Consider the following 24,852-nt stretch of genomic DNA (forward strand, 5'->3'; position numbering starts at 1 on the left):
ATACATTTGTATGTATCATCAGATTAAAACATACTAAGTGACACTGTTTCTGAGGCTCTGCACGAGCAAAATATTTAGAAGATGCCATTTGTCATCCATAATGTTCGTTTATAGCCAAAGATTACTTACTGTAAAGGCAACAGGAAACATCCTGGACACGATGCACAAGGAATGGGAGGAAGTGGGTCAGTATGAGCCTGCAGGTCTTTTTTTGCCCTGGAGCCCCATGGCAGGTTAATCCTGCCCTCATGGGCTGTCAGGGATTGTCACCTCGGCTATCATAACATACACACTGGCGCAGTGTCAAATGTAGCTCACACACAGACACACATAAGCGCTCTCCTGCTATAATTGACATTAAGCGCACTAATGTAATGACTGAAACATTCCCCATATTTGAAGGTGATTATACATAATCATTTCAGATGCAGTATTTGTCAGAACATAAGCTGACTGGCTCCATGTTCAGGCTCCATGTTCAAAAAGCCAACGCTTTGGTTGCTTTTCATGTAAAATAGCCTCAGCCTCATAGTTCAGCTGTGGTAGAGCTGTCAACCGTGGTGTTTTTCCCTGGATGCTCATGTATTTTACCATTCTCTCCTGCAGTCCTCTTATATAAATATTTTCCTGTCAATCTCCTGTATTTAAAAAAAAAAAAAGTTAGCTGTTACGTTGACGTGAGACATAACTGCCTGTCTGACGTGTTTGCTATGTTCCTCTCCAGTAAGGCAGGTGGCAGTATGTAGAACATTAGCTGTGATGTAGTGATGTGAGAAGGATGGAGTACCAGCTGAAAAGGCTAAAGGTTTGTGTATCTCACCATATGGGAGGAGGCTTACCCGTACTTTATGTGGTCAAAGTCGTGCTTTTTGTAGAATATGCCACAAGGAGGGAAAAGCAGCAAATCTGCAAAGCATAAGCACACCCAGGAGGCACACAAACACGCTCCACCAGTGACTGTTTATACACTTTATCTCATACCTACGGGTTGGTGTTGTTCCTTCAACATTATCATCAATGTTGCTGCAAGGCCATCATGGTAGCTGACCAAAAACTGACAAACTGTGCATAGGGAGCAGGTTGTGATGCCTAGTTGCCCAGTGGTGGTTTTAGGATTCACTGTGTGTCTAAATGTAAAGGGTATGTGGACAGTGGTAAGTGTGTTGCGATGGCTCAGAGAGGGGTGCTGAAAAATGATCCTTATTTTCAAATCCCAATGTTGACAGGTACGAGCTGTGCACAGCTTTCTGTTGCCCTGAGTGGGATGGCAGATTCAAAGAGGCGGAAAAAGCAAATGATCAAAAGATGAGAGGGCAAAATGGAAATGTGGTGTTTTCTCTTTTCATTTTTTCCCCTTTAAGCTCCTGTTGAGGGCCCAGCACATTCATAAAGAATTTACCATCTGGCTATTTTTAGAGCGCAGTGAGAACTCCTAGGCTGAACAACTGTGTGAGAGAGTAATGGCGGAGAGATGTGCTCAGTCAAGATGTAGTAGATTGTGGCTCCTTGTGGGAACTCAAGTCATAAACTTTCACTGCCATATTAAACAGATGGGTGCAAAGCTCTGACCATTACATAATGCTTGTTTAGTTATGTACAAAATCTCAATAAAAGCGTAACATTTGGCAGTGGAATAGAATTATTAGCTTTTTAAAATCTGCTTTTGTTGGTCTTGGTTGTGCAGTTGTGTTCTTGATGGCAACTTCATGGATTTCCTTTTATTGTATTTGACATAAATGGCTCCATAATTGATTTCCTGGTCAAATATGTCAGCTGGATTTGCATGTCCGTGGTATTTGCATAACAGACTTGAGGTCGATTCATTCACAAATGCAGTAAACTGTTGCATAAAGAAGAGCTTTGGCAAGTGTGTGAGCCGCTGTGGGTGTAAGCTCACATTGTGTAAGAAAGTATGTGGTTGATAGGACTTAATATGGCGTAAAGAGTGTATTATTCATACAGTCAAGACCACCCATATCCTTTTCGTAGCATTGAGGAAATCCTCCACGGTGTCTTGGCCTGTTCAGTCCTCTGCTCCTGTTGTAGTGGGTGTCATTCACACTACTGTATATTCACATACACACACTGTACACTCCATTGAGGGAGCGAGGGCACTGCTACGGCTGCTCTCGGTGCAAGTCTGCACGAACAGCACAAACAGACATACTCACTGCACAGCCACCATTGTACCCCACAAACAAGTGATTTCTTTGTTGTTACATAAGAGCAGCCGATGTCAAGACAGGGATGTGATGGCAGCCCTTGCTGCCTCTGTGCCCTTTTGCCATGCAGCAAGAGTATCTCCACCGAGGCACACATTCCTATGGAGACAGTGAAGGGAATAAAGATCTGAAAAGAGAATAAATTGAATGAATGGCTTGTGACTGTCTTGAACTTGTTACTTCCTCCATGTTGATGTTAGTGTCATCTGTGGTGATAGGTTGTCATTGCTAAAGCATTTCTGTAAGGTGCTTTCCAGGGACTGCTTCTTAATTGGTCTGTATAGCCAGCACTGCGTTGTCTTTTAATTAGTCATTTATTCCTTTGTTAAGCTGTTGTGGTTGTTGCTACCTTCCTGGATTTATTCTAAACATTCCGCTGGAAACACAAGTTGCTTCATTTCATGTGTACTGCAAATCATTTCTTTCTGTGGAAGCATTGACCAGATTATTAAACATTATGGCATTAATCATGCCTGTCTAAAAGTATTCAATCAATCCATTGAAAATAATGACACCAGGGAGATCAAATGTAGGTCAGCTTGCATTGTTGATATCTCTGTAACCTTTGCCCCCTTTCCTCTCTCTTCTAGACCATGCCCCCTAGATAGCAGCCTCATCCTCCTCTCCACTCCCCCTCCCTGCCCCTGGCCCCTTCCTTTACCTTCCTGGTCCAGCACCATCACTGCCCCGTGTGTCACCACAGTCATCATGCCTCCCAGGAAGAGGACGCGGCCGGGCCTGGGCTTCCTGTGCTGCTTCGGCAGCAGCGAGCCCCTGGAGATCAACCTCAAGGACAGCGTACCCCTGCAGCTGCTGGAGTTCAGCGCACCCATGCCGCCCGCTGAGGAGCTGCATGCACGTTTCTCTGAACTGGTGGTGAGTAATAAGAGCAACCTTAAAACCTGAGTAAGGTAGCCTAATGATTTCTGTGTCATCCTTAGCAAAGCATGTCCCAGGTGTTGACCCAGACTGCGTTGGATTTGTGGTGAGGGAGTGTCTTCTAAATCTGAGGTTCAGGTTCTTTACCTTTCAGTTGTTTCAGTGATGGAACAGAGTCATGCCAAGTGATCAACTGGGCATTTTGTTTGCTGAATGCTACAGTATCGCAGTAACACCAAGTGGTTTAATTGGCTGATGATTTCTGTAGACTCAGAACTTGCAGGAGCACATTTTCAGGACAGTATGGAAAAGGTAGCTGGTTAATCTATGCACCTGTTGCCATCCACTGATTAAATGAGCTTGTTCAACTTGAATATAATGCTGTTATGGATGCTGCACTAAAGACCAATTTCCAAAATTACTCACCAAATGGAAATACTGCCCATAAAGTGAAAACCCAAGTAAAATATGTATTGGCTCAATGCAGTGCTTTCGCACAATGTGTAAGCCCTGGAATTTCCTCTTTTCCTCGTGCTGAGCAGTCCAATTATTTCCCTTTTCCGTCTTTTGCGTCTTGTTTGTTATCCCAACCAAACAGGATTAGGGACAGGGATCGGAAGGGCTTGGTGGCCTCTGGTGGAGGCAGCCTCATGGTTGGAAGAGGCCACGTCCCAACCCCACCTCCAACCCCCATTTCCACTAATTCAGAGAATCGTCCTTTTGATTATACGCAGCCCATCCTTGCATGACAGTTCCTGTCTCATGCGCAGATCACACTTATTGACAGTGTTTGATGGGCTGTGCTGGTGCCAGACTGGCATGGCTGTGTTGGTATGTGCCCATGGTGGAGAGGAATCAGGGCGCAGCTGTCAGAATGGAGAAGTCTGCTGTGGATTTCAGCTGCCATGCGAGCCAGTTCTTTCTTTACTGGAAGAACGGGGCTTTGCTGTTTCTGTATTCTTGTTTGCTCAGGTCCTGTCTGTCTCCATCTCAGTACTATTGTCATCCTCCTTCAACCTCAGATTTCCCTCTTCCTCTGCCTCTGTCTCTGTCTTCCCGTCTCAACAATGTGCTCAGCAGCCTGGCTACAGGACTGCTTCTGGCGCTGTCAAGTCTTCGTCTTGGGGAATGCTAAACTTCACCACCTGCAGGATATATCACTCCTCCAACTGTCAAAATCAATTCAGAAGATTAAGTGAAATTCCATTTGTGATAGGAAATTATTCACTGTTATCAAGGCATCTGTTTTCCCAGTGGTGATCCTTTCCCCATTTCTCCATCTAATTGACCTGGTTTGACCCTAAATTTGCTGTCTAGGCCCCTTTATAATCACTGGTAATGCACAAGCCATTAAAACCTCAGTAGCTGTACTATATGTATTGCTTGATTAGAAATAAATAAATAAAATTTAGGATTGTAGCAATCAAGACATTGATTGCCTCCAATCAGTATTCCTAGACTGAATGACCTACTGCCCTTTCAGCTGTGTAATAAGTAAAGCTTTGTTTCAAAGGACCAACAGGTTGTTATTTGATGCACTTGATGCCCTATGTGGCCTGAAAATGCATACATGAATCAGATTTGTACATGGAAAAAGGTTTTGGAAAAGCAGCCAGAGACATATAATGTTGGGATGAAATAAAAACATGCCTGGTGCTCCCATATGCCATGTCATATGGGAGCACTTAGCTAAATCACAGCAGTCCCTGAGATTGAGGGGATTGAATGACCCACAGCTTATTTTGGGGTAAATATCTGAGCATGCGATGAAGCTGACACAGATGTATCAGCTGAAGAAGAAGCAGAGCAGACAGACCCTGGATTTTGAAAACCTCTTTACTTGCAGCTTTTCGACCCAGGAGAGAAAGAGGATTTGGCTTTTTCTCACTGGATCCAGGCCCTTCCACATGTTGTGAATAGATTATTCCTAAGATGGTTGTCGGACGGCTACATCTGATGGAATCATTCACAAGCATAGATGTTTTGTCTTTGGGGTAATGTCTGTTAGGGTCTAGTTCCTCGGGGGTTTACTACAGAATTCCAGTACTGAATGTAGCACTCAAAAGTTAACATTCAACTGTAATTGAATAGCATTGTCAGCTATGTCATGACATATGTGCTCTGTAAATCACCTGTGCTCTCCTTTGAGAAAAAAAATAAATCATCAGTAGTTTTGTATAAATTTAATGGAATTCAGTTCCAGTATCAATCCACGTTTTGATACAGCCAGTCGAATTATAAAGCATAAAGCTGCACTTGGCATAAGGTCAGCTTTCTATAGCCGCCTGCCACACAGCACAAGAAGCACAGACTTCGAACAACAGCCCGGCTTTAGCTTACCTCTCCTTATCTAACTTGTAGACATGAAAACACTTCTTGTCCTGCACCTTTGCTTGTTAAATGAGCCACCACAAACATTTACTGGGCAAAAGTGCACTGTTATCAGTCACAGTCATCAGTGAGCTGCTCAGCGGCGGCACATTAAACAGTGTGTTAACGTACCTTTTAGGGATGGGGATATGGGTTATGTATGGGTTATATGGGGATGGGTCCCTTGGGCGCCGGTCGGCTGGCAGCCCACCGCTCCTGGTCTGCCGCGGAGGAAGGACGACCAGGATGGGTTAAAAGCGGAGGAAGAATTTCACAAAATGCATGGTGTGTGCAGTTTCCCCCCCTAACTCTGCATGTTGTGTATGTAATTGTGACTAATGAAGGATTTCTTCTTCTTCTTCTTCTTCTTCTTCTTCTTCTTCTTCTTCTTCTTCTTCTTCTTCTTCTTCTTCTAGTTAAGAATTTATCAAAACCAGTATCAATACTGATACTTATCTAGATTCTTATTGATACTATTCTCTGTAATTTAATGCAAAACTAAAGACATGATGTGAACAGAGCCAACAGTTTACAGTAATTATAACTTTTTTGCTGTCATAACAAGTTGTAAGGGCTGTGGTTATTTCCCTACAGATGGAAATATTAACAACATAAGCAACACAAAATGAGTTATGTCTAGTTGTCAGGACAGTTTACACCAAGTCCAAACTTAGGCTACCCAGTGATTAGAGATTTATGCTATGCTAGCTATTGGCTACCAAGACCATACTCCAGTGTAGTTAAGGGCTGTAAATCTTTCACAATAAACTTGGCGACAGCCCTGTGACGTTCTGCGGTTTTGTCATTTTCCATCATCTAGTGATGGAAAATGGGATGGCATCTGACTGACTGACATTTATAGTATTATTTAGGAACATAAATTAGAAATGATTAAAACCGATGCTAAATGTGTCCTGAGTTAGTAACCACAGACCTTTTTGCTGTTACAATAACAAGTGTTACCTTGACTTGGCAGTGCCGCTTGTTCAGAACTTTATCGGTATTTCGGCACTGACCAATCAGCAGCTAGTATCAATGTTGCACTGGTCCTCAATGTGGCTGGATGCTGGTGTGGTTCCTACTTCTAAATCCCGCTGACAACCAGTCTTGGAAATGAACTTTTTCTTCCAGCAGCCACTTTGACACATGCATGCACTCCCCTTACACTTTGCATTAAAATGTGTCTCCTATCCAGATTGGATCTAGATATGAATTTACCTGATTAAATTGACACCTGTCCACACTGAGATCTGACTGACATCCGATCACTCTGTCCAGCTTCTTCTTTTTCTTGCTCTTCTTCTTCCTTCTTATGCTGTCCTATAATTTGTGTTGGCCCCACAAATCAACAAAAAACATAAACAAAAAAAGATGGCAGACATCCTTGAAGCTGTGCTGCTGTATTGGCTTTTGATTGCTTTTCCAAGTGGAGGAAGGAAAGGAGAATGCTGTTTCAATCCCACTGTCCAGAGGACAATCTGGGCATGGCAACACAGTCAAGTCTGATGGGAGAGTCATCGTCATCCTGATGGTGACCTTTACAAATGAAGACTGGCTCTCAAACCTACGTATGCACCATCAAACTCTTGACTACAAAGTTAGAGAAGTCCAGTTAGAGAGGAGGGTCGCGGTTAGCATTTGCATTGACACTTTTGTTCAACGTGGTCACAACGTGTCCCTGACCACCTTCGGAGGTGGCTTGGCCAATCAGATCACAGGCCATTCTCTATGCTTCTTGGGTGCATCTACACCTGTACTTTCATGTGGTCTGATTACAATCCGGTCACTCAAAATGCATTCTAAAGCAACATGTAAAGGGGGTCAAACTGTCAAAATACAAACCCCCAAAGAGCAGTGCTCTGTAGATCCATGTAAAATCAGAACTTAAACTCAGGAACGTTAACTAACTGCCACACACACGCACGCACGCACACACACGTGCCCACAGTCACGCACAGAATCTTGTTTGGGTCACTAATGGTAGCTACAGCTTCCTGTGAGTCCTCTGGAGGCTACATATGACTTCCTGCCATCTTCCCTGTCTTTGCTCTGCCTTCCTGTCTTGTCCAGGGACTGCTGCATGATATATATACAGTGTGTGTGTGTGTGTGTGTGTGTGTGTGTGTGTGTGTGTGTGTGTGTGTGTGTGTGTGTGTGTGTGTGTGTGTGTGTGTGTGTGTGTGTGTGTGTGTGTGTGTGTGTGTGTGTGGCACCAGGCCTGGCCCCACAACTAGTCCTGGAGTCCTTGGCTGTGACTCATTTACCACAACTGAGAAAAAGTGAAAGTCAAAAACCAACCTTTTATTCTGAGAATGGATTAAACCGCTTTACATCCCATTACATATCATCACATCGCACACACACACACACACACACACACACACACACACACACAAACAGGCTGTACTAACACAACCTTGCAACATTCCCAGGAGTCATAGTATCCTCACTTTGCTAAGTCCGCCAGTGGCCGTTGGCAGCCTCCTGCTCTGCCTTTGTCCAAATGGGCTCGACCACTTCCGTGATATGTTCTCTCTGGACAATAAGAGCTGACTTTACAACAGAAGTAGGAAGAGAGCATTAGAAATGGAGAGCCAGTTAGACAAATGCAAAGAAAGGGAGGAGGGAAGCAGAAAGGAAAGATGGTCCATCCCAGGGTGTACACTGTGGAGGAAACTCACTCCCATTGGCTCAGCGGATGGAGAACATTTCCATTCCCTCTTGTTATGCAACACATTTTTGATTTGTGTCCGGCTCGAAAAGTCACAATGGAGGGAACATTAGGAGAGGATTTATGTTTTCAAGAGTCCGGTTCTTCTGGAAACACAAGTAGAGGTTTCAAATGAGGGAGGCTAATTTTACCATTGCTGCTTTTACATTTAGCACAATTTACATGCTGCTAAAAACAGTGATTGGAGTCATATCGAGTGGATGCTGTTAAAGGTTGTGGCACACAAATGCAGTGCCTGACACTGCACAGCTGAATGACTGCCCAGAGCATTTGGATTAAAACTGTCCCAAATGACGAGACCGAGAAGGAAAGAATGAGGCTCCCACAAAGGGAAAGAGACAGACAGACAAAGCAGACAGAAAAAGAGGGCAGAGAGAACACACACTAATCTGATGTCTGCCAGTGCTGTACTTGCCAGATGTTGGAATAGTAGACCCCATTCAGTTGCGCCAATTTGGCTAGATATACTGTACATTATATCCTCTCTCTCATCTCAACACTCAATTCATTGCAGATGGGTGAAACACGGGGTCTCCCTTCTTAATAATTAGAGAACCAGTGTTACTTTATAAGCAAACTGCTACAAACTGTATGCAAAAGCAATAATGCCAATACAATCTAAATGCGGTTACGTACGACAGCAGATTCTGTACCCTGAGTGCCTCCAAATTGGTTGCCTTTTGTCTTCTTCTGTGTTTACTTTTCTCTTTTTAAAGCATTTTAGTGTGCAGTGGTTAGCGGCACTGTGTAGATGGGTTCAGGCACTTGTAAATATGTTGACACATTGTGACCATATGCTGAACTTTCCACGGAAAATGTGTTCTTTGCCATCAGCTGAAACTTAATAGTCTAGTTGCCTCCAAACAACCTAACACTTTGGTTTCTTTTTGAAGACATTCAAATTGCATTATTATTTACCACATGGCCACCATAACAAAATGTACCCAAGAACATGATTTAGCAGGGCCTATTGTCAGTTACTTAAATATGAGAGCAATTTCACTTTTGCTGATACCATGCTATTCGAAGGGAATTGCCTTGATACGCAAAATAAAGGTGTCATTGTTCCTGAAGGTCTGCCAGATTTCACACATGGCTTATATATATCAACTATGCGTGCAAGCTTTGATACACTGGTGGAAAGAAACTGTTTAAAATACACCCAGATCCACAGACCAGAACCCAGAATGGCACATTTGTTATCAGGAAATTTGCAGCCAACGGCACATATGTAATTTAATTGATGCAATCCATTAGCTCCTCTGATGTGGTCTTTGTTCATTTTGTCCAAATCAGTGGCGATTGCTTCCAGGTTCATTTACATGGGTTTCTCAAGGGCATTATTGACACAGGAGGCTTTCATATGGGTTTATGGCAGACTTGGAAGCAGTTTTATTCTTCATACTTTCTTTAGGATAAGTTGTTTCACATTTGGAAGAGGTTTGCACAGGGGAACCAGGGATTGATCCCACGCATTCTTATTATACAGACAATGAGGCTACTTTTGGTACATTACTTTTTAATTTTATACTTTTGCATTTTTCATGGAGTAGCATGCAAGTTAGTAGAGGTTGCCTAAGGGTTATACATTTGAGAACTCCTTTGTGTTTGGGTATAAGAGCAGAGAATTGACAGCAGATGTGGAAAGTGTGCTTCTGAGATACCAGAACTAGCTGGTGTGTCTTTGGGTAACAATGGCCCAAATATATTTGATGAGAGCTACCTTGTTCATCACCATAGTAATGTGTCTGTTTATCCTATTCCACCTCCATCATTCCTTCCAAAAAAAGCACAAGGGACAGACACATCATAATACATCATTCCATTTAAGATTCCAAGCAACACCATGGTACAATAGACAATTTACAGCCAAGGATTTTCTGGCCAGCAATTTTTCAGACAATATTTCTGACAAGTTATCAAAAGTCTTTTCTTCCACTAGCAGTGTAAAGCTGAGTGTGCACTGTGCAGTCTCTAGACACAGTGGAAGACCCCATTATGGACTTGAAGACACGTGGACATGGTTTAACCCTCCATTTGGCCCAGATCTGTCACTCCCACTCTAGAGGCTCCATTGAGTCTCATTCTGCTCCTCGGGGAAGGCTTTCATAACAGTAATTCCTGTCTCCTGTTGCCATGGGAACACACTATGCTATGTTCTCTATTTTTCTTCATTTCCTCCTCTGGAGCACGGCTCCTCACCTCTCTATATCAGCTGTCTATGTCAGCATCACAGGCATTGAATCCAAAATGACTGACTGCTTGAGGTCTGTTGTACAGATCTTTGGATGACCAGTCAAACGTGTCAGCATGTCAGCTGCACAATCAGTAAAATCGATTTGAGGGACCAATTGCTTGGCCAGATGACCATCGTTGAGTAGAAGCAGTGCATTGGCCATCCAATCAAAGCAGACATGAATCAAACTGTCATGGATTGAATGATCATCTCGATGGAACATCGTTTTTCTTTTCCAAAAACATTCAAACATTTTGAAGTACAAGTGAAATCCCATGTAATCATCCTTTTTTGTAATAAAAGGTAAGGTCAATATTTTAATTAAATGTAGTATTCATAGTTTTTTTTTGTTATTAAAAAGGAAGGAAAAGATCTTTAGGGAAATATCAGAAAGTAGCCTCCATGTCATGGATAGATGCTTTGATCCACCTAGCAGCCATTGTGGCAGGTAAACAAAGAAGTCATTTAAAAGAAGATTGAATCATTCTGGGAAAAAATCAACTCAATTGTCTGGCACATAGTCGACTGGCCATTAGGAGCACCAATAGAAATGTCAACCTGGTCACTTTGTGGACCAGGTTGACAACAAATCACCTGAGCGTGCTTACCATTGACAGGAGAGAGACTGTGTGTGTGTGTGTGTGTGTGTGTGTGTGTGTGTGTGTGTGTGTGTGTGTGTGTGTGTGTGTGTGTGTGTGTGTGTGTGACCCTCTCAGCCACTGCTGTAAGACTTCACATGGAGTAAAGAAATTCAGATGCACTCTGTAAATGGCAGCTCAGTGACGCACATGTATGTGAGAGGAAGTGGTGGTGGACTGCACACATTTCCCATTTAGGTGGAGACTTGCACATTCTCAATGTGTGTCACAGAGACACACCCGCTCCTACTCTTATGCCAGTCACGTCTGCTGACTCACTGACCCCTGGAAACATGGAGAAACACCTCCCCGCTCTGCTTTACACCCCTCACCTCCACCCCTGTGGCTCCTCTCTCCACACACGCAGCCTGGAGCGGACATGTAGTCTAAACAACAGTAGCAGTCATTTAGCTTTTCCTGCACTGCTCTGACTCCCCTCCCATGTTTCATTGCAACTCATCCCCCTCCCTTCCTTTACTCTCTTTCCATATGGTGTAGATAATTATTTAAATCACCCACAGACATGTTGTATCATCACATATTCCTGTTATGTCATATGAATTCATTTAAATAGGCTGTGACTGGTGGCAAATGTAAAATGTTATCGCCATCATTATAATTCCTGAGGGTTGTTCCAGTACATCATGTGTATGTTAACTATCCTCACTGTTGGCATTTTGGAAAATGCACTTATTTTGCTTGCTAATTACCTCATTGTATCTGACGTGCATAGAGGTTAAACAGCTGCTGCTCATCTTTATACTAAGTTAGGCTAATGTTAAACATGTTCTTACTCCAGCTCCATCCTTCATGCATAGACAGAAGATTGATTTTCATTTCCTTATCTCACCCTCGCAAAGAAAGTAAACAAGTGTACTTCCATTAAATGCTGAATTATTTCTTGGAGTAAAATTGAAAGTGGATACACCTTTACGATATAGTGTAAATAAAGTAATAACTATTTCAGTTTCACATGCAAAGTTGTACTGGAGGCTAGACTTCCCATTTAATTCTTGAACGATTTCTGTCCACCATATCCTCTGTATTATCTCTGCACATTTGAGAGGCCCACCGGTCTTGAGGAACAGGAAATTGAATGACAGGGCAGGTCAGTCAGTCTGCAGCAGACATGACAGACAGTCTCACAACAGCATGACCCTTTTTCATTTTTAACATTATTCAAGGGGTAGTTGTGGAAGACATATGAAAGAAGGTTGGGTGGCCTTAGGTATGTACTTTTCCCCTCTCGAGCAGCAGGTGTAACAATATTAGCTTTGGTTTATGTGAATTCCCCAGTGGAGCGTGCTGCTGAAGGAGGACAGCCGCACATCAAGAGAAGGTTTTACACAGCGAAGTGGAAAGAGTTTCAGCTTTGTTTTGGAAGATTGAGCGAGGCACTGGGTGTTTTTTGGGTGTTGCTATGGTCATGACGAAAGGCAATGTGATGCGGATGTGGTATTGGAGCAAGTTTTGATGGCATGGGCATGGGAGTGGAAGAAAACGGTGGGATATTGCATAACTGGAAAGTGAAGAGTACTCTGGCTGGCATGACATGAACATTCCTCCACCCACCCGATGTCCTCATCCTCAACTTCATCTCTTTTCTCTTTACTTGGATTCAAATGCAGACCAGCAGTTTGACGTTGTATGACCTGGATGAATGACAGTCTTCACAGACATGTTAGCCCTTAGCCCACCTTGCCACTCCTTTCCTGTTTTCCCATTGGCTACGATAATTGACTTTTCTATTATCTTGTTACAGCAGCAACAAGACAGAGTGCAAGAAGTCCGAGGACAAGAAGACAAAAAAAAATAAAAAATAGATTGCACAAGTGTTATATACCCTATGGTAATTTACAATGTATGCAATACGTACACACTTATGTAATTTAAAAATGATGATTGCACATGAAAACAGAGGTTATCAGTACAACTTGCATTTGAGTGGATGTTTATTGTGCACTGTCATACAGTCTGATGGCTGTGGGCAGGAATGACCTGCGGTCACGCTTCTTTCTGCACTGGGGATTTAAAGTCTTGTGCTGAAGGAGCTGCTCAGGGTCCTCACAGTGTGGTGCAGGGGGTGGGAGGAGTTGTCCATGATGGATGTCAGCTTGGCTAACATCCTTTTGTCTGCCACCTCCTCGATGGAGTCCAGTGGGCAGCCCAGGACAGAGCTGGCTCTCTTAACCAGTTTGTTCAGTCTCTTCCAGTCTCTGCCCGTGCTGTCCCTCCCCAGCACACTATGGCATAAAACACTGCAGAGGCCACTACATTGTCATAGAAAGTCATGCATACATAATTCTGTGTAAAAGCCGTATGTAATCACTGTTCAACCCCAGTTCCAAAAAAGCTGTGATACTGCATAAAAACAGAATGTAATGATCTGCAAATGAACTGTGTTCCTGAAATATCCTTTATACAATCATGTGTTCACAAAGTTGTGAATCTCACTCCATCCTTGCCTTCATAGCCTATCATGAAACTATCACCTGTTACCAATGAACCTGTTTACCTGTGGAATGATCCAAACTGGTGTTTTTGGAGCAATCCACAACTTTCCCAGTCTTTCCCAGTCTGCTCCTGTCCCATCTTGTTTGAAATGTGTTGTAAAATCAATGAATTTGGTGAAGTAAAACATTAAATATATTGTCTTTGAACTGTTTTCAATCGGTATATGTCAAAAAGGATGAGCCAATGATCGCCTTCTATTTTCTGTTTTACGTGGTGTCCTAACTTTTTGGGAATTGGGATTGTATCTGCGAATGAAATTCTAAAAAAACCCTAAACTGTTGAACCTTTGTGTCTCAGACACCTAAATCCTCATTTTCATTTGCTGACTTGCTCCTGTCATTTCACTCCCCTCCATATAGACCTTTAATTGAGCGGCTCAGGGAGTCGGGGGTGGGGGGGTGGGGGGGTGGGGGGATGGAGCGTAGAGATCAGCTGCAGGCTCAGCTCCCATCTGCTTCAAATCCTGGGGTCTCATTCTCACTGATTCCTCCACCAGCTCCCAGTATCAGCTCCTCCAAACAGCAGCAGCTTGGACAGCAGGGCTTTGACCCGGTGACCAGGCAACAGGCCAGAGACGAGCTGGCTTCTCTTCCTCACTTTCTAAGCCTGGGGATGTGGAGAGAGGATCATGGTCGCATCCAAGTTGAAATCTGCAAAGATTGAAGGACAGAGAGTCGTTGGTTGGATGTTTTGTCACCATGTGATAGCTAGCTTTCTGTTGGACACTTAAGAATGTACAGGGTCATTAATAAGAGCTGCATGCGTTTGTTGGAGCTGCTAATGTAGACCCTGGATGATCAGCTCTGTGTGTGAGCATGCAGTTCATTCTGCTGAGATGAAAAACACTTTGATCAAAGATTCTAAAGCCTCTTTGTGGTTCTATCTGCATTAGACCCCCTTGAAGTTCACACCCTTCACATTTTTCCTTTTTTGCCAAAGCCACAATAATGCTGGTGCTGGTTATCCCATGATAGCACTGGGTGAGAGATGATGTCATTCTTCATAGTGTTGGATACTTGGAATGTGGGCCACCTCAGCCCACCCTGTCCAGCTGAATGGAAGAAAACAAACCCTGTGAATCTACTGGACGGCTTTAAGGGGCCCCACCTCTGGCTGGTGCTGGTAGCCATCTTCACTCTGGGGGGCCCAGGAGGCCCGGTACTTCTAGCTGACGTCATGGTAGCAAAACCATTATGATGAGATTAGTTTGAGCTTGAGTACAAAGCCCTTGCTGTATAGCATCTCATCCTCTCCTTTATTTTTTTGTGCATAGCCGTTTCCAGACTCCCATAGCCCCTTTCTCTTCCTTCCTCCTTCTTTTTCTATGAATACATCTCTCTTTCTGTCTTTTTCCTGCATCTCTCTCCTCCTGCCCTCAGTCCTGATTTATCCATCACTCTTTTCCAAGACTTTACTTTTCCTCCCTGGCACACACAGACCCATTTCCTGGTCTCATATGCATTTCAAAAGGTGCAGGAGGTTCCTTGCACCAAGCTGAGGAATTGAGCCGAGCAGCGCTGCAGCAGCAGTGAATATTAAAACACTCCTCTGTAGTCTGCGGAGAGCAGTTTTCACTCAGACAGTGGGAAGGTTGGACACTCAAATGTTACTGTGTAAACTGGATTCACCCAGTGATCTGCAGTCACTACTCGAATGTTTTGCTCTATGCCTATAACTATATAGAGAGAACAAAACAACAGGGATTGTGGGATTGTGTCCTGAGGGGATGGGATAATTACAGTCATGTCTCTCTCTCATTACTTGAAATCATTTTTTTCTTAATCATTGTTTTTCTGATCCTTGGTGTGCTACTATCTAAATCATTTTCTAATATCAAATTTGGGAGAACAGTTTGAGCACTGGTTGAGAAATGAACACAGCATGTGGATAAAACAGCTTCTCCTCTTGTTGCAGGATGAGCTGGACCTGACAGATAAGAACAGGGAAGCCATGTTCGCTCTGCCTGATGAGAAGAAATGGCAGATCTACTGCAGCAAGAAGAAGGTGAGTTGATCTTTGCATTGCTTAAATGTACATGAGCTTCAGTCTCTGGCTGGCCCTCAGTTGGCTGGCTTTTTGAACCCACAGCTCAGAGCTAAACTGTCAGTAATAAATATTATTGAAGGGCAGCTTCTTACTGGAACCCAGTTTTCAGCCTTTCCAGCCTGTCATTTCTGCATATACACACGTCATGCCAGCTACATATTGCACAATGTGTTTTGCAGGCAATGATGTACGTGCACTCACATACACAAAGTACACAAATGCACCCCTAGCCCCTGTTTCGAGACCCTCAATCTCCAAATCTCCCTCCCCATTTTGGAGTAAGCAGTTTTCTTGTGCTGCTTAAGAATTGTCAACATACCATGGAAGCACAGGAACATTCTGGTTAGCCCTCTCCTTCACCCCTTCCCTCTCGCCAAAACAACTCTCGTTCTCTTCATACTCTTCAGCGTGTCTCAAATATCCTCCAGGAAATGACATTGTGTTTGGAGAAAAAGGGGAATTCAGCCCCCCTCTCTCACTCAATAGCAAATTGAATAAATAGTCATAATCCCTCCCCTGTGTCTCTTTGCTAATTTGTTTTTTTGGCTGAGGGTTTTGTGCTTGAAGCAGGACGAGGATCGGACCCCTCCTTTCTCTTTCCAAGGCATGCGGGCTCAGCTTAGCTGATATGATAGGCTCTGACAGCCTTTTGAAAATGGAGTAAACACACACCGCTTTGTGTGTGCACACGCATGTGTGTGCACCTGCATGTGTAAAACTTTGTACTTGTATTCAGGCCAGTATTGAGTTACTAGCAAAAAGAAGAGCAGTGGAATTGTGGTGTGTTTCGAAGGATGTCAAGGCGAGGATGGAAGCAGGAGCACCACACCAGTTTACAATGAAATGTAATACTGGTAAAAATAATACAAGAGGAGGAGAAAACCTTTCTTCTAATGCATAATGATAACCATAAGACATGCAGTGTGCTATGCCTGTGGAGTTCATAGTGTGGGCACAATGTGCATTTGCACATATGAACCCACATAAAAAGTGCAAGTTCAGTAGTCCTGCAACATCACTTATTGAACAGTTCACTAAAGCAACCACTGATGTTAATGAGAACCCTTTGTACTTTAGTAGAAGGTACTACAAACAAATTTTGGCAGCAACTTTGAACAAAAATGGCTTGCAGTGTGCTCCTAAAGCGGGTTCAGAGGTAGGATATATTAGTTTGTCGTTCCTCCCCCATCACTCAGTCAGAAATTATTTCCTCTGTGAGGCTAAGGTGAAAAAAGCAGCCGTATGTCCAGGCCAGGAAACACAGAGCAAAACCGGGGTAGCAGTGCGCCGCGGAAAGCTGGAGGAAAAACCAAACAAACCCCTCATTCATGGAGAGAGGCGGCATAATGGAGAGTGAGGAAAAAAAACTGGTGTGCAATATCGGATAATAACCTGCATGTCTGTGTGTGAGTATGCAGGCGGGGAGGAATGAATACGGCCCCCACATGCACATGCCCACACAGACATGAACAACCATATATGCAGGAAAATGCACACTGGCAGATTATTCCGACATCATGACAGGGATTTGAATGGAGAGCACAGGACAGCAGACTTCCCCTCAGCTGCTCCTGTCAGGGACAAACACTGGTTCCCTTGTTTCCTCCCACCAGGCGACAGCTCCAGTTGTTGTGGTTAGATAACATTTGGAGGGAGCCACTGAGGGCATGACGAAGAGGCAAACTAACTTTGATCACCTGCTAAACAAACTGGCCAGTGCACTTACCCCAAGCCACCCAAGCTTTGCCAGTCCCAGTGCTTCGCTGCCCAGTGAAAACCACGTATTCTCCCCATTCTAGTGATTTTTATCTTTATGTCACATAAACTGAAGAACTAAATGTTCCTTTGTAGGTTGAGAAAATCCAGCCACTACTTAAACTAATAAAACCACCTGCATCTACGCTCGGTCTTACCCTAATCAGACTCACTGGATTTATTTCAGGTAGAGTTCTTCTCCCCTTCAGCTATCCAAGTGTTACAATTTTCAAAATCCCTGTCGCTACGAGAAACAACAGCATGCTGGAAATGGCAAGTCACCCTAAACCTTACCTGGTCGCTAACCGCACGCACATAAACCAGCTAGCAGTGGTTACCTTTGATTTAGCAGAGATTTAGCCATTTTATTGCATGATAAAATTTCCCACTGACAGCACAATGATGATGGGTGCAGCCAGACCTTTGTCCAGCACTGACACAGTGCTGTGGAGACATGTCTGGCTATGCGAGACAAGTCTTACCCAAAGTGGCTTCTCTGCATCTTTGTGTTAAATCACCATAATTCAATTTCTGCATTTGGGGGCAGACGGATTTGAGAAGAAAACGAATTGACAGACACACAACCTAGTATTCTTATAAAGTTGTAATGGCAAACAACTTAGCTAACAATTGGCTACTTACACAGACACAGAGTACCACTATTGTCCAGTTATAGTTGGATTTTTGGCCACCTAATGAATGCAGGTCCAGAAACTACTCTGGTTTTTTGCACTGGTTTCTTCCTGAAATCCGGAGGAAGAATATCTGGTTATTGTGCTTTCTAGTTGTCCCTACAAGAGTTCCTGTTAACATCGTTCATTACCTCCCGAACAAAGAGTTAAACGCTATAAGCCTGAATGAATGAAGTGAATGTAAACTAAGGCGTTTTGCTTGAATTGCATCATTTACACCGCATCATCAAAATTGCACTTCAGTAGTTTGGCTTAAGAATAGCAGTTTTAGTTTGTCTACCAGACACTGATCCTCTTGCACTGTCTTGCTAATTCCAGTCAGCAGTTATGTAAGGAAATTAGTGTAAATATGGTCTCTGTGTACCGTGACTATCTCCAATATCTGGCCCAGACCTTCTGGCTTTACATCAGCCAAACATATCTGCATCTCTGATCTCAGCCACCCAGTCAGCCACAGCCTCCCTGGAGAAGGATTGTCTTGTATACATATTTAGTGCACAAGTGAAACAGACATGGCATGACTAAATCTCTGTATAGTATATTACATTCCTGCCTGTGAGTGAGGGTGGTTGTGGGTGAGTGTGCATGTGTGTGTGAACGCTTGTTTTTGCAAGCATTACCCAGGTAGAGAACACAGTGTAACATCTAATAGCTCATGATAATCGTTCAGTGCTGGAAGCCAAACAGAGTCTCCTGACTCCTATTAGTAGCGCTGCACTGACACATCACACTGTGTTTTCAGCCCATGATCACACAGTATGGACCCTTTATCAGAGTCAAAACACTGACAAAACTAGCAATGATTTATTGTCTACTATCTTACATTTCCCTGAACAGGGGATTTCCTGCATAATATCGTTTTTCTGTCCGAAATCACACAACTACAGGTCATCCTCAGCATTATCTCCGATTCCATGAGTGGAAAGCCATTGACATGCTTAACACGCGCTGGCACACACACATTAGCCTTTCTTCACTTGGCTGCAGCTTAAATATTAAATTATTAGCCATGTGTGCTTTATTCCCATCACTGAGACTAATGTGGTCCTAGTTCCTGAAAGCTGGACTTGAAATCAATATGCGTACAGGTTTCTTCCGATCTGTGAGCTCAGTCATTATCATCAATGGACCCTTTTAAGAGGTTTGAAATCTTTGAAAGGGCTTGTTGCATAACAGCAGGGGGGCTGAAATATGTAATTTCATCTACTCTTTCACCACATGCCTCTGCAAGTGCTGTAGTCTGCCAAACACACAGGGATGTTTGAACTCTGGCTTTAGTCCTCTGTTTGGGTCTTCAGAGAAGCAACATGTCCCTCAGCAGATGGTTGTAATGAGATGACACCTTACAGATAAAAATGAGAAGCTGAGGACTCCTGTTTCCCTTTGCTGCAACTTGCATTGTCAATCATATTAAACGTCACCTGATGTGGAGAATGCCCAGCGCAGAGTCAGTGTGTAACTGTGTGATAGTATAAAGGTGCTGACCTTAAACTGTCACAGCAGAGTGTGTGACTGGAGTATTTTCATCTAAAAGAGGGCCATTAGCAGAAGAGCACTCTGTATTCAAAAGAAGTGTTTAGTGCTATCATGTGCACACATACAAACACGAACTCTCCTCATTCATATCAAAGCCTGCTGTTAACACTTTTCACTTTCAACGGCTCCACTTTTTGGAGTCTGCCTCCAAGATTTTAGTAACAACTGTGACTAACTCCCAAAATGGTTTGATCCAGAAAGCAGCCCACAAGAACATACTTACCATCACTTCACCCTTGAAATTCCATTAAAAGGACAAATATTCAGGAAGGGTATGGGCTGATTTGACTAGGACTACTTTACTCCGGCTCATGAAGCAGCCAGAGTAAATGTTGCCTTGGACTTGGTTTTTGAGGGCGTGGTGGCAGTTGTAATTCAGCTGAAGCTCGAGAGAGAGAGAGGCAGTTAAGTTGTTAATCTCAGCGTCAGAATCTGTCTGGCATCGCTTCGCCGGCTTTTCAGCAGTATAGTGGAAACGACAGCCAGCTTGAACACAAGCTGAGTAGTACAGTGAGTTCTATTGTTTTTGTTGTAGTTTAGCTCTTTAGCTGGAGCTCAAATGCTGGCGCTGAGTGTTGCAGATCAGGAACAGCGTTCATTACAAGGACTGAAATCCACATTGGCCAACCTTATATTCAAACCCAAAAAAGATGAAGTGGAGCTGTTTGAGTGTTTATGGTTTATGAATCAGTGGATTTGCTCTTTCTGCATCTCATTTTTATGCCCAGGCTTGAAGTTCATTGAGTTACCTGAGATAATGAGGGGATTTTATGTTGGGGCCAGTCACTTCAGCCTGATCCCAGAAGGGAGTATGTCTGGCTTAATCAACAGAAGAAGGACATTTGCTTTTACTTGCAGTGCCAGCATGTCAATACTGAAGCAACATTTTACAAATGAAGGGACTGGTTTCCATAAAGTATTGATTTTCCATATCAAGACGAAACACAGAGATTGAAGGAGCTCGAGCTGCAGCTTGAATGTCCTTGTATGAAACTTAGCTGTTAAACATGTTTAGTTGGCAATCTCAGTAATAATCTGTCGATGGAGCATTTTGTAATAACTTCTAGACTATGCTTATTATTTTAAGGATATGTACTGTCATGCAATGTTTCCTTTATTTTATTATGGTCTGCCGTAGAGTCATTTCAGTTGAGGGCCCTGCCTTTCCACCACATTGATAGAAAAAATAGGCATTTTTTGAATATCTTTTTAATTTTTGGACCAAGTGTTTTGACCTATAATAATAATAATACATTTTATTTGTAGAGTGCTTTTATCAATGCTCAAAGACGCTTTACAGGAGAAGGGTCAGATAAAAACAGTAAGACCATACAGGATAATTAAAACACAATTAATAAAAGCAAAGAAGAGAAGAAGGAACAAGACTAAGAACAATAACAAAAAAAACCCACATATGTAGAGATTTTCAAAACACTTAACGTATTGACAAAGCATTTCTCTAACTCATCCTGCAAAACTATCCTATTCTGCACAAAAGTGGCATACTGTAAGTTTCCAGTTCCCAACGTGCACACAGTAACAAGAACAACAACGCTCCACCAGTACTCTACACTGGGCTAAACAAGGCCAGATGTGAATGAGGGACATGCTCTCTGTTTTCCCCTGTGCTTTGAATGCTCGTGGCATCACGCTTCCTCGAATTGGCCTGGACAAATTGATCTCAGGCAGAGCTGTTTGAAAACTATTGTGGAGTGCATTTCGTTGCTCCGGGCAGCTCTTCTTTCTCTTGTTGGGCAAGAGAAGGCAACTCTGAGATGTTGCACCCCGCTAATTGTTGACTGGACTGCCTGAGCCATTAAGTCTTCAGGTGGATGCTGAATTATACAGCTAAGGCGGAAAGTGGAGATATGAAACTATGAGAGTGAAATATTCTGAAAATGATGTATAGAGTTCAGGGCGAGCATGGTAACAGGACAAAGCCCCGTTTTTTTCATCAAATCCCATGAAGGTTTTGGTGAAAAGTAACGATGTAGTCCTACTGATGATTTCCTGTGATTCCACCAGTTTAATGCCTAATTTGACCCCCTGCTGGGCCTAAGCATCTTGGAATTTTTCTTTTTTTTTCATGTAAACAATTTTTAATATGTTTTTTAAACTACAGGGACAGCTGGTTTGAAATATTGGTTTGAAAGCTCACTAGCAACATCTGTTGGTGTAAATGTGAATGAAAAAAGGAAAATGGCAGGTCAGACATCAGTGTTGTTTACGCTTAGTGTGCGTGGAGACATCTAACACTTTACACTTCCAACTATCAAACACTCAGCCAGTTAGTCAATAACCCAGAGAACAACTTCCTCTGGGACATCAGGGATAGTGTCAGGAGGACGATGAGGACGACACCCCGTCCTCAGTGATGCTGACAGAAGAAGAACAGCTGAGTATAGATAACATTAACATTGGACAGTTGGAAAGAGCCTGCATAGCTGAGAGCAGCCTATTGAGCCCAGCAATACCAGTTCAGCTGTGAGTCAAGGTTTTACTGAAGCAGAGAGACAGACTACAGTAAGATGGGCAAAGTGTTGGTTTGGTTGGTTGGATATTTAGCTATATCAGGCACCTTTATTCAAATTGTTCATCAGTTCATCGCTCATCAGTGTTTTTTTTTTGTTTTTTTTTTCATAAACTGACAAACCACAGCCTGGAGGGGGCGGGACATTAAAAAAGATCATGCAGTAAACTTTTACAGTGAACTTTGGGAATGTTTAGTTCATTGTTTTGCATGAATGGTTGTGAATACTTAAAAGTTAGTACTTAGCATTAACAAATTAGAAACGACCATTGTTGACCATTTTTCTTGCACAATGAGTTAATTAAGGATAAAAACTTACAAAAATGATCAGTGTTGGACAGGCTTGTAAATGGGGATGTCATCTTACTACGGAGCTAGCTAGCTACATTAATTAAAAAAAGCAACAAGTGTGGCTGAACTTGACGCAGCTGTTGAAATAAGTCTTAACTCTTAAATTGACCTATTTCTTTGATGAATATGAAAAACATGAACTGCTCCAAGCAACTCTACTGCAGGTTCTGTGTCAACTGAAGATGGCATTAGTGTAACAGATACATCACTCAATACTAAGTGGTTAGGGTAATAACCCCCCCTCCCAACAACAAATCTGCTAACACACACAATGTCAAGCTGAAGAAATGACCGCAAAGTAAATGGCAGTTAGGTGTGATTATAAGGCCACTTCAGGGGACCCAGAGTATCCCCGCAGAGCTTCCTGAAAATCAGGTTTGTAGTTGTTGAGATATCTAACTCTTGACCAGAGTGTTGGATGGTCAAGGCCTCAGCCACTAGAGTAGCAAGAGCTTCAACATTATGCTCAATTGCTTGTGCTTAAGATTTGTATCACAGTCTTTGCAGATCGGTGGGATGCAGCTAACACTTTCTGAGTGATTGTAAAATGACTCAATCTGTCTTGTCCATGCACAGGAGCAAGAGGACCCCAACAAGCTGGCCACCAGCTGGCCCGACTACTACATTGACCGCATCAACTCCATGGCTGCTGTAAGTGAAACTCATGTCACATAAGCACAGTGTTTATTCCCCTCTGTTGAAATCCACAGATCAATCAATATTTCTTGCCAATTTTAATTTCTCTGATTAGAGTGTAATTCACTTACTCCAAGCATCGACTGCCACTGCCAAGAGGTCACCATTCGCTCATTCTCAAACTCTCTTGGCTCGCTTTATTTTCCTCCCTGCTGACTGCTTGTTATATTCGCATGACCACATTCTTTCGCTGTGACCCCAGCATTCACACATGCTGTGATGACAAACAGACCATTTAGACACTCAGCAGTTCAGTCAGTGGGAAAGACTGTCAAAGACACGGAGCAAAGCCAGGATGACAATATTCATTATTTCTAGCCAGTATGGCTGCCAATAAAAACAGCACGATACCGTCACAAAACTATGTGCTACCATGATCTCAGTATCATTTTAAACATCACTGCTGTTATGTGAGTTGCATTATTTGATTGGACATTCGGTCATTGACCACTTTGCGCCAATGACCTCTGACCCCGAGTCCTTACACAGACGACAAGTTGGCCCCCAAATGTTTGGAGATCATAAAACATGACGTTTTCAGAGGGGCTCTTTAAGCATGACATGTAAGCATGAACTGTACAGACTAGCAAGTATGAGTGAAGACAGTCTTGAAATTCCAGAGAGAGCCTCTCACATCAGGGAAGACCTTTTCAGCATTCCACTTGGTTGATTTTTCTCTTTTTTACAAACATTTCCTCCAACATTTACAAGTCTTTCCAGACTGGATCAGATCACTGTTCAACCATAACTGAAGACCACCATAAACATAGAGCCAAAACGTAATGGCATTTAACATGTTTATTGCCATGTTGTTTGTTTTTCGGCAAACGCGCCTGGAGCAACAGCCCACGTTGAACGTTGCTTTTTTTATGGCTTTTTGTTTCCTAGCTCCACACAAGGAATGACAATGAGCTTGTGAATGTTGCACCGGCACCTGAGCTTCATGTTGAGGAGAAACAGACAGACAGCATGCACACACACACACACACACACACACACACACACACACACACACACACACACACACACACACACACACACATTCACTGTATTATAGTATAGTTAGGAGAAAGTGCTGATTTGAGAGTTAAGATGAGCTTTGTTGATCCGCTGAGGGGAGATACAGTTGTTGTAGCAGTGCAGTATGATAGTATAATATGATATATGACAAAGTTTATCAAAATATATGACAGGATATAGAAATTAGCTCAGGGGTCCAACAGAGAAGTAGTGTATGTTGTGAGTGTGCCACACTGTGTGTGTGTTTAACTGACTCATCTTGACATATAGGCTTTGTTACATCTCAATAAAATGGTTAGTATGGAGGGTTTAAAGGGCTGAAACTAAATATATAAATACATCAATGATTATATGATTAAATGCTGAAATAAATAGATAGTTATGTAATTCAATGTTTAATTAAAGTGTTGGTTTATTCATTTATTGTGACAAGCATTGACATTTAATTCTACAATTTGTAATGTATTTCTATCTTTAGTTTCAGGATAAAATGCATAATCAAAACACTGTAATACAAGCATGGAGACAAAGAAACAGACAAAAGCAGTGGCTCAATGCTGTAGTAGTGCCTCTGTGATGTTCGGTGTCAGGCACTTCCACTTTCTTGCAGTTTCTTCCCTTGTTCTACACATCCCC

At 42.8% G+C, this 24,852-nt stretch overlaps 1 protein-coding gene across 3 annotated transcripts in view; it reads left to right on the forward strand.

The window, feature by feature from the left end:
- The window catches only part of daam2 (dishevelled associated activator of morphogenesis 2), a 114,822-nt gene that overhangs the window by 39,460 nt on the left and 50,510 nt on the right, over positions 1-24,852 (forward strand). For all 3 annotated transcript variants that reach the window (XM_070978887.1, XM_070978886.1, XM_070978888.1), the window contains exons 2-4: positions 2,813-3,098; positions 15,505-15,594; positions 23,077-23,151. In XM_070978887.1, coding sequence (XP_070834988.1) covers positions 2,931-3,098; positions 15,505-15,594; positions 23,077-23,151 — 333 coding nt within the window. In that variant the 5' untranslated portion in view covers positions 2,813-2,930. The remainder of the gene's footprint in view (positions 1-2,812; positions 3,099-15,504; positions 15,595-23,076; positions 23,152-24,852) is intronic.

Source organism: Chaetodon trifascialis, chromosome 14 (genome assembly GCF_039877785.1).
Source record: "Chaetodon trifascialis isolate fChaTrf1 chromosome 14, fChaTrf1.hap1, whole genome shotgun sequence".
NCBI lineage: Eukaryota > Metazoa > Chordata > Actinopteri > Chaetodontiformes > Chaetodontidae > Chaetodon > Chaetodon trifascialis.